The 14,230-nt window shown below is 61.0% G+C and overlaps 1 protein-coding gene across 1 annotated transcript; it reads left to right on the top strand.

Moving 5' to 3' along the window:
* Positions 1 to 2,555: 2,555 nt before the first annotated feature.
* PRDM8 (PR/SET domain 8) lies at positions 2,556 to 6,646 on the top strand. The gene is made up of 4 exons (XM_076337694.1): positions 2,556 to 2,663; positions 4,227 to 4,447; positions 4,726 to 4,957; positions 5,205 to 6,646. The coding sequence occupies exons 2-4, from the start codon at positions 4,229 to 4,231 to the stop codon at positions 6,611 to 6,613; spliced, it is 1,860 nt and encodes a 619-aa protein (XP_076193809.1). The 5' UTR covers positions 2,556 to 2,663; positions 4,227 to 4,228; the 3' UTR covers positions 6,614 to 6,646.
* Positions 6,647 to 14,230: the final 7,584 nt, after the last annotated feature.

Below are 14,230 nucleotides of genomic sequence, written 5' to 3' on the forward strand. Positions count from 1 at the left end.
TCACGGGCAGAAAACTGGCACTTTCCTCTGCGAGGTTAAGGGCTATTGGTGGCCAAGCATCACCACTCCACCGGCCCCTTGACCCCCACAGCCGCCCTATCCCCCCCGGGGCTGGACGGCCATCGGCCCCTGCCTGCCCGTGGGACTCCGGCTTGCCTGCCTGGCCCCCTCTGAGCCCAAGTCCCGGTCCTGCCCCGGCCGCTGCTGGAGACTCCCCTTCCCTGGGAGCCTGTTATCGGCGGGCGCCTCCGTACCGGGCGGGTGCCGTTGAAGGGCTGCCAGCGGTGCCGGCTGCTGTGGGGCCGAGGCTGCGCTTTTTGGGGGCTAGAAGCAGGGGGAGGAGGTGTTGGGCGGCTGGCTGCTGGAGGCTCCGTGGGAAGGCGGCTGGAGCTCCTCAGCCTGGGTCGCCCTTGGCTCTCCGCGGGAGGTTTTCTGGAAGAATAAATGTATATAACGTGCCTATATATAACAAGGTATTTTGTATGTGGTTTACAGGAGGCGGCAGGCAGCATTCTGAGGGCCCCGCAGGGCTGGCAGTGCACCTGCGGGGTGCCCGGAGGCCTTGCCGGGCTGCGGCCGGGGCTGGTGGCCGGGGAGCCGCTCTCTCCCCGGTTAGGGCCGGGCAGAGCCGGGCGGGCCGCCTTCGCCGCGCCTGGGGCCCCGGCCCGCAGCGGGGCTGGAGCCGGATTGGGCCGGGGCGCACCTTCACCGTTTCCCCCCCAAAAATCACGGTGCGGCTTTTCGCCGAGCCCGGGGGAGCGGCTGCCTCCCAAATCCGCGGACTTTGATGCTGCCCGCTTTGCGCGGCGGGCTTCCCAGCGCCGCAGGCACCGGCACCGGGCTCTTCTGGTGAACCGGGGTCGGTGGGCGCTCCCCGGTCGTGGCACTTGGAAGGATAAACTTAAAAGGAAAGAGTCCGCGTACATAAAAATGTTGTTCTGCGGGGCTGAGGCGACGCTGTCGCCTGGGATTCACTTTTACGGTAGCATCCGAGGCTGAATAAATGCTCATAAATGCCGCTACGGTCCTTTTTAGTATCGGGGAATTTCGGTGGCTGAGATAATGTCGAAGCAATTTCGAGATAGTTTATGTACCGTCGTGTCCCTTAAAATTCTCGCGAATAAAAATAACGCGTAGGTTTTCTTTCCCCCCTACTAATGACAGTCATTCGGACAATTTATATCACACAGCGAGAGCTGCAGCATTTAAAAAAAAAAAAAGGGGGAGAAAGAAAAAAAAAACAGGAAAAGGGGAAAAAAACCCTCTGAAGCAGGAATTGAGATCCAAATTTTTACAGACTCCCATTTTTTAATGTTATGACAATCTCCGTTTTAGGAGACGCTGTGTTTTGTCGAATTAATAAGATAAATGTTGAAAGCATATTATATGCAGCCTTTTAATCCTAATGCAAGGAAAATCATAATTATGTAGAGGATAAGTGAATTTGAAAGCCAAATATCAGCCCACTCTCTGATTGCAAACAACGCTCCGTTCGCCTCTGGAAAACGCTTTGTCTCTTCTTTTGTTTAGTTTAGCGGGCTTTAAATTTTATTTTTAATTTTTTTTCGGTCTGTTTTGTATCTGAAATGACGGCGATACAGGAGGAACCGGTAAACACTTTTCCGTGCGGTAAAAACCTCATTTCGGCACAGACCATCTGCGGGTGCTTTTGCTTACCAAATCTGCGTGCGTGTCCGTAAATACGCGAGCCCCGCGTGTGCGGGGGTGCGAGCCCGTGCGCTGCCCCCGCGCCCCGGGAAAGGCGAGGTCTGCGGCGGGCGGGGGCAGCCCGGCCGGGGCCGCCCCGTCGGCGGCGCTCTCTCCTCCGGACCGCGCGGGGAGACCGGCCCGGGGAAGGCTCCGGCGGGGAGCCCGGGGGCTGCCCGCTCCCGCTGTCCGGTCGCACGTCGGGCCTCCGCCGGGCGCCCTCCCCGCCTCGGCCGCCGGCAGCCCAGAAGGGCCGGGTCTGCGGAGCGAGGCGGGCGTTTAATCCCCCTCCGCACGGGCACCCCTGCCTGCCTTTATCCCGGCGAGGAGGGATTTTATTCGTGTGTCTGAGGGCTCCCCCCTGACCGGCAGGTGAGAGGGCAGAGCGGGAAGGCGGCTGCCGGGATCCCAGCGCCGGGTGGAGCGGCCGTCGGGCCCCCCCTGGCTCCCCGCCCCGCCCACGCTGCCAGGCCGGGCCGGAGCGGAGGCCCCCAAACCCGCTCGCTGCCACGGAAAGGGTCGCGGGGGGGGGGGGGGGGGGGAGGGGATGAGCCCCGTCCTGCCGCGGACTCCCCCCCCCCCCGCAGGTGCCCGGTGGCGGCGGAGCCAGGTGAGGGGCGGGCGGGCGGGCGGGCAGCGAGCGGGCGGCCCCCGAAGGGGTTAAAGGGAGGGGACGTGGGCTGTCACGCGTCATTGGGCAGATTATGTGCAGCAAACAAAAAGTGTGTGTCTGTGTGCCAGTCACTCACTGCATCGGGTCCATCTGCACCGCTCGCCTCCCCGGCCGCCTCCCCGCCTCGCCCGCCCGCTCCCCGCAGCCGCCCGCGCCCCGGCCCCCGGCCCGCCGCCTCCCCGGCCATGGAGCGGCACTGATACAATAGCGCCGGGGGCAGCGGAGGCAGGAGCCCGTCTTTGTGCCACTTGTCGGGGCGAGGATTATATTCCCACTCTCCCTGGTGAGTACCCGCGGAGGGGCCCCGCCACCCCCAGCGCCTCCGCCGCCGGGCCCAGCGCCCGGCTGGGGGGAGCCGCGCCGCGCCTCGCTGGCGGGGTATCCCCGGAGGAGGGAACAATGCCGGGAGATGGCCGTGCCGGGGGCCGGGGAGCGGCGGCCCTGCCCGGGATGCGGTGCCCGGCGGCTCCGGCTCCGGGAGCGGCCCCGGCGCCGCCCGGCCCGGACAAAGGGCGGCCGGGCGGGAGGCAGCGCCGCGGGGCCGGGGGGGACCCGGGGAGACGCGGGGCCGTGGGGGGCCGTGCGGGGCCCGGCGAGGGCGGGTGGAAAGTTTAGCGGGGGCCGCTCGCTGCCGTTTGTTTCGTTTGGCAAAATAATCCCTTCGGGGAAGGGATGCGTCGGGCAGCACCGTAACGAGGAGGGCGGCGGGGAGGCAGCGAAAGCGCCCTCCCCCCGGCCCCCGTTCCCGGCGGGGGCCGGGACCCCCCGCCGCCCACGCCGCCGCTCCGGGGAGCGAAGTTCCTGGGGGCGCCGGGGACCCGTTTTTTTTCCCGAAAGTGGTGGTGGGGAAAGCGCCTCGGCGGGGCCGTGCCCGGTGCGAGCGGCTTCGGGTGTAAATAGGCGCACCGAGACAAACACAAATTTATTACCGAGCGAACCCCAAATGAATTATTTCGATGCCAGATGGGGCTGGGGGAAGGCAGCCTTACACTAATCGGGTCGGAAAGGGCAAGGGCACCCGCAGCCCTGCGCGCGGCTTCTCTCCCGGCCTCGGCACCGCGGGGCGCGGCGGGAGGCGCGGGCAGCCCGGCGGCCGCCGTCCCGCTGCCCGCTGCCGGCACCCTGCCCGCCTCGCCTCCGCCTGCATCCGTCCCCTCGTAGAGCACGGGAGCCGGGGCTCACCCTCCTCCATAAATAAGCGTGTCGAGGTAAAAATAATTACCTCTGCTTGCTGCTTTTAATTAAAGTCTCGGAGGGAAAGTGCTGGATTATGGTAATGAGCAGACATACGTTCCCTCTTGTCGAGCGGAGCGGGAGGTGAGCTGACATGCAATCAGCGACAATGACAAGCCACTTGAAAACCATTCGCTCTGCTCCTCTGTCACAGCCCGGAGACCGGCCCGGCTCCTCTCTCGCAGGGGCCCCGGAGCCCGCGGGCGGGACCGGCCGGCAGCTCCGCTCCCCGCCTCGGGCGGAGGCCCGCAGACGGCTGCCCCTTTTTGTCCAGCTCCTGCCCGTGGCCGGATCCGGCCGCTGGGTTTTTCCCCCCGCGCCTGCCCGGTTGCTGCCCGGAGCCGGCTCCCGTCGCGCTCGCAGCCGGGCTCGCTGATAAATAAATCATCGCGACAGCTTCCCCGCACCTCGCCTTCTTTATTTTTTTCCAGACCGGTGAAAGTTCTCGCCTGCCTCTATTATTTTAATTTATTTTAAATTTTTTTTGTTAATTATAATTTTTTTTATTTTATTTTGTTTTCCCCGGCGGGTCGCGGCCGCACCTCCGCGCAGCGCTGCGACGGGGACCCGCCGCGCTGTAACGTCTCCGCTCTGCCCCTCTCTCCGCCCGCAGGCATGGAGGACGCCGGCGTCCAGCGGGGAATATGGGACGGGGACGCCAAGACGGTCCAGCAGTGCTTGACTGACATTTTCACCAGCGTTTACACCACCTGCGACATTCCAGAAAATGCCATTTTCGGCCCCTGCGTTCTGAGCCACACGTCCCTGTACGACAGCATTGCCTTCATCGCCCTCAAGTCCACCGACAAGCGCACCGTCCCCTACATATTCCGGGTAAGAGCCGCGCATCTGCCGGGCAAAGCCGCTCGCCCCGCCGGCCGGTGCCCGAGCGCATCCCCGCCGCGGAGCGCAGCCCCGTCGGGCCGCCCGCTGCTCGCCACGGCCCCGCCGAGCCGGGCGGGACCCTCCGCCGCCGGGAAGCTTTCCCCCGCCGCCGGCGAGGGAGGAGGCGCTCCCCCGCCGCTCCTGCCGGCTGTCCGGCCCCATCCCGCCGGTCGGTCGGTCGGTCGGTCGGTCTTGTCCGTGCGCGTTTATTAAAGCAGGGTTTGCAGGTGGACACGTCGGCGGCCAACGGCTCGTCGGAGGGACTGATGTGGCTGCGGCTGGTGCAGTCGGCGCGGGAGCGGGAGGAGCAGAACCTGGAGGCGTACATCAAGAGCGGGCAGCTCTTCTACCGCTCCCTGCGCCGCATCGCCAAGGACGAGGAGCTGCTGGTGTGGTACGGCAAGGAGCTCACGGAGCTGCTGCTGCTCAGCCCCGCCCGGGCCCCCGCCCGCAGCAACGGTGGGTGCCCCGCGCGGCCGCCCCGCGCCCCTTTCCCACGGCCCCGGGTGACCAGGTGCCGCCGTGGCGGGGTGGAGGGGGGAGGCCGGGCGGGGATCCCCGCCCGGGCTGATGAGGGGAGGCGGCCGGCGTCGGGACCACCCGCCCCCTTTCCTTAATCCCCCGGGGAAGCCTCGTCGCCGGCCCCGGCTGACGGTGCCCCCGTCTCTGTGTGTCCCGTCCCGCGTGTGGGTGTGCCCGGCCGCAGGCTCGCCGCCCTACGCCTGCCCCGAGTGCGGCCAGCGCTTCCAGTTCGAGCTGCCCTTCGCCGCCCACCTCCGGTTCCGCTGCCCCAAGAGGCTGCACGGCCCCGACACCGGCCCCGCCGCCGAGGCCCCCGGCGGCAAGGACGGCGCCGGCAAGGAGCAGGAGGCCGGCAAGTACGGCAAGCCCGGCGGGCCGCTCCACCACCCCTACCCCGGCGCCGACGGCGGCAGCGCCGCCGCCAGCACCAAGCCCTCCACGGACTTCCACAACCTGGCGCGGGAGCTGGAAAACTCCCGCGGCGGCCACGGCGGGTCCCCGGGGCGGCCGGCGCCCCTCGAGGGCGGCCCCGAAGCGTCGGCCGGGAAAGCCAAGCGGCGGTACCCCGAGGAGGAGGAGCGGGGCCCCGGGGCGGCGGCGCGGGGCCGCTTCCCGGCGGAGCGGCCGGGTCTGCCCTCGGCGCCCAAGGAGGAGCCGGTGTGCGCCCCGCAGCAGCAGTACCGGGCGGCCGGCTCCTACTGCGGCTTGGAGGAGGGCGGCCGCCTCTTCGCGCCGCCCAGCCCGGAGACGGGGGAGGCCAAGCGCAGCGCCTTCGTGGAGGTGAAGAAGGCGGCCCGCGGCCCCGAGCCCGACGGCGGCGGCCCCGAGGAGGGCCAGGAGCGCGCCTCCCCCGCCGCCCCGGGGGCGGGCGGCGGGGAGCCGGGGCTGTGCCCCCGCGGCGGCCCCGGGGGCCCGCTGGCCGCCCGCCTGGAGGGGGGCAGCCCGGCGCGGGGCAGCGCCTTCACCACCGTGCCGCAACTGGGGGGCGGCGGCGGCCCCGGCGGCGGGGCGGAGGAGCGGAAGAGCGCCTTCTCCCAGCCCGCCCGCTCCTTCCCCCACGTCCCGCCGCTGGTGCTGGGCCAGAAGCTGGGCGGGCTGGGCGAGCCCTGCCCCGACGGCGCCGCCGCCCCCGCCCGCCTCTACGCCGCCGAGGCGCTGGCCGTCAAGCTGCCGGGCGGCGGGGAGGCGGCGGGCGGCGGGGGCGGCGGCGGAGGGGGCGGCGGCGGCGGGGGGCTGCCCAAGCAGAGCCCCTTCCTCTACGCCACCGCCTTCTGGCCCAAGAGCTCGGCGGCGGCGGCGGTGGCGGCGGCGGCGGCGGGGCCGCTGCAGCTGCAGCTGCCGTCGGCGCTGACGCTGCTGCCGCCGTCGTTCACCTCGCTGTGCCTGCCGGCCCAGAACTGGTGCGCCAAGTGCAACGCCTCCTTCCGCATGACCTCGGACCTGGTCTACCACATGCGCTCCCACCACAAGAAGGAGTACGCGCTGGAGCCCCTCGTCAAGCGGCGCCGCGAGGAGAAGCTCAAGTGCCCCATCTGCAACGAGTCCTTCCGCGAGCGCCACCACCTCTCCCGCCACATGACCTCGCACAACTAGCGGGGACGCCCCCCACACCCCGGCGACCCCCCGCCCGGCCCCCCGCGGAGGGCAGCGGCCGCCCGCCGCTTTCTTTCCTTTCCTTTCGATGCACGCATTTTCACTTTCCGGGGAGGGGCGGGGAGGGCAGCGGGGGAGAAGAGGAGAAGAAGAAAGAAGAAGAAAAAAGAAGCAGGAAGAAAAAAAAAAAAAAAAAAGAATAAAAGCACCGGAAAAAAAGAAGGGAAAAAAAAAGCAACTGACTTAAAAAATACATTTTTTAAAATGTCATATATTGCAACATATTGATGCATTTGTCATACGTTTCTACTTAAATTATTAAGCACTTATGGTTTAGATGTAATAATAATTATATGTCAGGGTAAATTTTTATTTTAGATATAAAGCTAAAGGCGGGGAGGAGCGCGGCGGGGCCGGCGGGGGCGGCGGGCCGGGGTCCTGCATGCACCGGGCGCCTCCCGCCCGCCCGGCCCCCGCCGCCCGCGTCCCTTTTACTACAGAGTGTCACTTGGTGCCCGTGAAATGGAGTCTCGATAGTTCCGTGTTACCTTTCCTTTTCGGTTTGGTTTTTTTTTTTCCTCCCCCCTCTCGAAAAGATTTATTAAACTTTATAGTTTATCTGGGTATGTTGGATGCTTTGACAATAAATGACTTTATTTTCTTCAAAGCACCTGGACGTTAATCGATGCCGGCGGGTGGGTGGTGGGGAGCTGGGCAGCCCCACGGCTGCGGGGCGGGAGCGGTGCCCCCGGCCGGGCCGGGCTGCGGGGGCCGGGGCTGCCGGGGCGGGGAAGGGGAGAGACCCCGCCGCGTCTCCTCTCTGCTCTCCTTCCCTTCTCTCCTTCCTTCCTTCCGCCTCTCTTAAATCCGTTCGTCCTTCCGTCTGTTCATCCTTGGTTTCGCCCCGCATTTTATTCACCCTTTATTTCTCTCTCTTTCTCTTTCTTTCATCCTGTCCTTCTTCCCTTCGTGTTTCTGGTTTTGCTTCATTTCGTTCTTTTTGCCTGTCTTTCTTTTTCTTTCTTTCTTTCTGTCTTTCTGTCTTTCTGTCTTTTTCTCTTTCTGTGTCTTCCTCTCCTCTATTTTCCCTTTTCCTTTTTTTTCTTTTGCCTTTCCCTTTCCCTCTTCCTTTTCCTTTTCCTTTTTTTCCTTTTCCTTTTCCTTTCCCCCTTTTTCTTTTCCCCTTTTCCTTTTCCTTCACAGCCCCTCTCAGGCCTCCCCTTTGCTCCATGCCACCCACGCACCTCACCCCTGCCAGGAGCCTTTATTGCCCCCCATCCTTACCAGGGCTGTGCATGGTCCCCAGCTTGCGGGGTGGGGGGAGCCCGGGCCCTGGCTGTGGGCCGAGCCCCCGGAGGTTGCACAGGGCCTGGGGTGACCGGGCCCAGAGGAGTCCCCAGCCCGGGGTGTCCAGGGAGCGCTGCCCGGGGTGTCCTGGGACAAGGAACACCTGGGGAGGCCGGGGATTGTCCCCCTCTGCCCTGGTGCATTATTGGGGTGATGGGACCACAGCCAGGGGCACACGGGAAAGGGGGATCCTCCCCGGGCACGGGGGGACAGCCTGGTCCTATGGGCACCACCTGCAGCAGGTGCATGTCATGTCAGACCCACATATTTTTGAGTGCAAGGGAGAGCACTAGCCGAAACAGCCGCTTGGTGATGTGTTGAAAACCCATTTCCACGCGCAGGCTGGCGTAACTGGGGAGGGCTGAGTGTTGCAGGGTTGAGGCTGCGTGTGGCTCGGCGGGTCACCGGCAGGGAAGATATCCCAAAGCAGGAGGAGTGCAAGACAGGAGCCCAAATCAGAGCTTGGGAGCCCCACAGCTTTGTGCAAATGGGGCTCAGGGTACCACTAGCATCTGCTGCCGTGTATTTTGGAGTTTACCATGAAGTACCCAGACCTGCTGCAAAGCTTTTATAGCTCCAGGGGAAGTTGGCTGGAGCTTCAGACAGGACATGCTTAAAAACTCTGCATACTTTGAGCCTCCTTGTCTCTTCCTGAGAAGAGCTGAGGCTGATAACCAGCACTGGCTCTCCTGTACGTCGGAAGAGCACAGGTGGGGTCCCTGATACGAAACTAGCGTCAAGAGTCTGGCGGTTTTCTTCCATACAATACATTTCCCGTTCTGATTACTCTGCCCCCACAGTCGTAGGCTGCGCTGGAATCACTTCCCCCCCAGCTTCCCTCTGATGCTGTTCGCTCCATCAGCGCACTTGCCCTTGAAAGCCAAAATTTGCCTGGCCCCCGGGACTGTACGAATAATCCCCAAACCACGCGACGTGCTAAAACGGCACCTCCTGACTGCCATTCATTGCAGTCAGGAGCACGCGTGGCTCCACCTGTTTGCAATTCATTGCGGGGGTGAGGCCCTAATTACTCCCCAGGAGTTTTTCTCAAAGACCGTACCATCCCAGCGGCTTCCCGCTCTAGGGAGGGTGCGTGGGGGTTACTTGCGTGGCCGTGGTACCAGGTACTTTGCCCGTGGCTGGGCAGGGGACGCGGGGCGGGCGTCCCCCGCGGGCTGCGGGGATGCCGGGGGCGGCGCTGGCGGGCGGGCACCGCCATCTAGCGGGGCCGCCGCCGGCCCGAGCTCGGCGGGGAGGGGGGGGGGATGCTCGGCTGGCTCGCTGGGCTTGTCCTCGGGGGTGCGCGGTGCTCTCGGCTCCTTTCTCGGGGCAGCTCCACTTCCCCAGCAGCGCCGGGACCGTTCTCGGGGCTCAGCGTCTCCCTGGCGCCCGGGGAGGCTTATCAAGGAGGTACAAATGATGCTCTCCCCGGCTTCGTGCACTCACTCTGGTTCTCGGGTCCCGGTGCTGCTGGAGAGCTGCTGCTTCACCTCTTCTGGCCCCTCGGCCTTGCCCGCGGGTGAGTACTGGAGGAGCCGGCTCACAGCTGTGGGGTCTCAGGCACCTCGGCACATACAGCATCTCTCAAATGAAGTCCAAATACTTCATGGCCCTTTACAGCCGAGCAGCTGTGTCTGCTTCTGCATCGGGCTGGGGCCCTGTCCTGCCCTGGCAGCACCCGCCAGCACCCTGCTCTTCCACCCTTTCGAGTCTGCCCGCAGGCACAGTGCTAAGCCCCAGGGCTTTGCCGGTGGGGGCTGTCCGGACTAAGGGGTGCCTGCCTGCACAGTCAACCCCTTAAAAACACTGTCATGTAATACACGTATGGTGTAGCAGGCACCCTGTGCCATTACTGGTACAAAAAGCTCTCACTGTTCCTCTATATAAGTGCCAAAAATGTGCGGGGCTTGTGGGCAGGAAATGTAATCAAACATGTTAGACTTCATTTTCGCAAAATCTGATATTGGGATCGAAAGGGATAAATAAAACCCAACTGATGCTATCTGCACAAGCAGGTCATCACATAATAAGGGCAGGCAGTGCCCTTTAGCCTGTGCGGGTGGGTATCGTACAAAGGAGGGCGATGAGAGTTTCCCTTGGGCCAATGGGGCTCAGAACTTGGCCACAGCAGGTCCTTCACTCCCCAGAGCTGCACTGGCTTTCCTCAGGGTCAGAGTGAGTGCCATGGCCCAAACACTGCTCTTTTGTCAATTAATGGTACTGCTGCAAGTGAAATAGGAAGGAAGGGAATCTCCCTTTTTTTTTTTTTTAAATTTCTTTCCCTGTCTCTGGGCTGACGCTGTACTGCATCTCTGTGTGGCAGCAAGTGTGAGCAGCCGCTGCTGCCTGTGGCAGGGCAGAGGCCGGCAGGGCTGTGGCACCAGCCAGACCAGCTGGCTTTCTCCGGGGTGGGATCCTCTCCCTGCATTGCAGCCCAGAAAAGGCAGTGCTGAGGCACGGCTTGGGCATTTCTTTGGGAGAGCGCTGCCCCTTTGAGCCCATGCCGGTGCACACAGCTGCATCTGCCTCCGAAATCCACCCCACGAGGTGCATCTTCAGTGTGCTGCAGAGGAGCAGGGTGCCTTGGGAGTGAGGAAGAGCAGCCTTCAGTCTCAGCCTGCCCCAGTGCTGCCAGGGGAGCCCCTTGTCTGCTCCCTGCAGCGCTCAAGGTAAGGCTGCTCTGTCTGTGGCTGGGCCACACTGTAAATAATAATAATTCCAACAAATGGCGATATTGATGCTGTTACCACAGTGCAGCGGGCAGGCTTGTACCTGCAATAGTTACTACTTGAAAGCAGATCTGAATTGCGTTTATTCTAACACGTGTCAGTGATACGCATGGGCAAAACTGTGGTTTGGGGTTTTTTTGTTTGTTTTTAATACAACAAGCGGCAATCAGGTGGCCACGGGCAGCAGACCCGCAGCTCGCGAATCCCCAGGCTGAAGCCAAGAGCAGCTGCCTGCCTGGGGGCCTGATCCTACCCTTAGAGAAGCCAGTGGGAGCTTTGCCTCTGGCTCTATGTGGCAGCAGGTGCAGCTGTGGATTAGCACCTGTGCAGTCGGATGTGGGCAGCTGAACTCCCCGGCTGCATGGATGTGGGCTGAACAAGGGTGCTTTCACCCAGATTTTTTTTTCTTTAGGTCTGGACAGAGGTGTCCAAGCGAGGCTTTCATGGGGGTGAGCCCCCTGCCAGTTCCCCCGGGGCATCCCCCCAGCTCATGGTGAGCGCTTGGTGCGGTGCCTGCATGCTGCATCACAGCCTGCAGAGGTTGCCCAAAAATCTCTCTGCTGGGTTTTCTGTTAAGCATGAAGATGCAAAGCAGCGTGCTGGCATGATGGAGGGATGAAAGTCTGCTGCCCAGTCGGTGACACCATTTGCTGCAGTTGTTCCCGAGTAGGCTGGGCTCCTCTCTGCAAGGTGTGTATTGCTACTTAACCTGTAACTGGGCAAGCTGCTAAAATTGAAAAACCAGCTATTAAGATTTCATTGTAATACCCAGCTCTTAAAAATGAGTTATAAGGCTGTGGATACCTAAAAAAAGACTGAAATAGTTTACTTGCTTTGAAAATAATACAAGATATACAGTATTTGTTCTCTACTTTGGAGCCAAAACCAGACCCTGCTGCTAAGGTCTCAGTTGGGTGGGGAAAAGATCTTACCCAGTACAGAAGGTATTGATGGTGGGTTTAAAACAAATACACACGAAAAGCAAAATGCATGGGGGAGATTTCTGTCCAATATGGTGCTGTTCTGCAAAATGCTGGAAAATACCTGGCTTGCTTTGGATTTTTTTTAAAGAGAGGTTCTTTTTCAGTTGTTAATATTTCTTTTATTTCCTTATCTATTTTCCATTGCAACAGCTGGACATTGTGCCCATCAAGGTTTAAGTGTCAAAAGGTTGCTTTCTTTGCCTTGTCCCATGGGCAGGAGGAGGGTGGCTGGCAGTGGTGTGGGGGTACTGCAGGCAGGTTGAGGCTAGGCTTTCGCTGCTGGCGTGGGCGCAGCCATCCGGGAGCGTGGCGCTGCCTGTCTCCGCTCCCTTGCCTCAGCACAGCCCTTGTCTGCAGCAATGGCTTTAGAGCTTCACGTACCCCGGGGATGTGCTGCAGCCCTGGGCATGGACCGCCTGCAGGGTCCCGAGAGGCCTTGCTGTGCAAAAGAGATGCTGGGTGTTTATGGACGTGCACTGACCTGCAAATACACCCGTGCTACCGGCACAGTTCCCGCTTTGGTACCAGCTGCTTGTTAGAAATTCCTCTGCATTGCTTTGGGGAGGGTTGTGGCTTTGCCTTCTTTTAAGGGGGTCTCCACTGGTGTCAGGGGTGACTGCACGTGCCTGAGGATGCACCAGTGTGTCCTGTGTTGATGGTAAGGCTGGGTAAGTGCAGGAGAGTTGCTCAAGGTGGTGTGCGAAGGCTGTGGCACAGCTGGGACCAGCCCGTGCCAACTGTCTATTGCATTCAGTGTGAAGTCGGTCTTCTAGCCACACCACTTAAACTATAGTTTCTCTTAATAGACCAAACTAATCCATTAGGGCAGCAGCTGTTTGTCATTGTCCTGCAAGCCAGGTGCCAGCCCCTGCCTGCAGAAACACAGAGGTGTGGCAGCCCTGTCCATGGGGATGTACTGCTGGGCTAGGGTGTTGCAAGGGAAGCTGTGCTCAGGCTCCTCTTAAGTGAAGCATCTTGGGGCCTTGGCTCAGCCTTGCCCTTTCCTAGAGCTGCCTGCAGCCGTGGCCTCTGAGGAGCAGCAGCACGCCAGGCTGGTGTTTTCCAGTGGCGAGGCTGGTGAGGTGTCTTCCAAGTGACCCCGGTGGCTTTTGTGCCCATGGGGAAGGGGTGCGTGTCACCTGGCGGCACTTGGGTTATCATCTTAATTAAATTAAACGGGTTTAATGCATGTACTCCTAGTAACATATTCTGCTTTCAGCTGTGCACAGAGCTGCTCTGGTGGCCAAGGCTTGCACCTTCCCCCAGGAGCGGGGACACCCCCCGGAGGGATGCATGGGGCTGTCCTTGTAGGATGACCTGGGGTGGGGTACAGCCACCCCCCCCCCCCCCCATCCTGCTGCAGGTGAGTCTCCTTCAGGCCACAAATCCTTATTGCAAAGGCTTTTTTGCAAGGTCCTGGGGTGGTGTGGGGTGTGTTTCCCCAGGGAGCAGCTGGTCCCAGGGCACCCCGTGCCTGTACGAGCACAGGGACACGGTATTGCTCCACAGTCCCCCGAGAGGTTGAATCCGGCATGCTATTACTCTGCTAATACTGTGAAATAAACCTTCCTGTGAGTGAAAAAACAAATGATGTTGAAAGCCTGGCGTGCTTTCCCCGTGAGGCCGTCTGGTAGGGGACTGCTGTACCCTGGCATGGCTTGGCTCAGGGCTGTCATACCCATACACGTACATCCCGTGGGAACCAGGGGTGGTTCCTATAAACAGAGGGCTGGTGGAGCGTGCGGTGGCTTGGGTATGGCCAGGACTACAGCTTCACATACAAGCTCACTGAACAGAGCTTTGCTGGCTTGTTTATGTCCTGTCACGTTTTACATTGATTATTTTTAAGGGGCAGCTAAATAGTGCTGGGCTCATGTTTGCAGGGGGGAGCGTTCCTGCCGTGCAAAGCGTGGCCCCGTGTTACGCAGCAGATCAAACAGGCTCAGAAGAGCCCTTTGCCTCTTCAAACAGGAAATTTAACACTTGAAACCCAATTTATTCTCTCCATTTGCTAAAAGTTTTCTCTGTAACCAAGCCTTGAATAATTTAGGTAACATAACATCAGCATTAGGCTTCAGAAGCTGCTGGTGTGTATGTAAGGGTTGCTACTGCCAAAGGCAATTACACTGGATTATTTCAGGAAGTTGACTATTAAATCTACTTATTTATTTAGATTTAAGCCTCATCTTTTTTTTTTTTTACTGAGTTATGCTACATGGCCACTTGGACTATTTTAAATTAATGTGTTAATGAATAGATTCAAATGAAAACAACCCAAGACAACATAGTTCATGCTCAAAGGACTGCTTGGGAGTTTTCTTTCTCAGGGTTTCATCATGAAGATGAAAATATGCTGTGTGCCATAAGGACAGTATGTTGTGTGAGTCATTTCTCTGCTAGTGCGGCCGGCTGGGCTATGGCCCTGATGGGGGCATGGGAGTCCCCAGAGGAGGGCGATGGCATCCTGCAGATGAGCAGGAGCCCCCATCTCGGGCCGGACCCCACCTCTCGGGCCGGGGATCCATGTCCTACCCCACAGCAGGGAAAAGCAGAGAGTG

The sequence above is a fragment of the Aptenodytes patagonicus genome, chromosome 4 (genome assembly GCF_965638725.1).
Source record: "Aptenodytes patagonicus chromosome 4, bAptPat1.pri.cur, whole genome shotgun sequence".
NCBI lineage: Eukaryota > Metazoa > Chordata > Aves > Sphenisciformes > Spheniscidae > Aptenodytes > Aptenodytes patagonicus.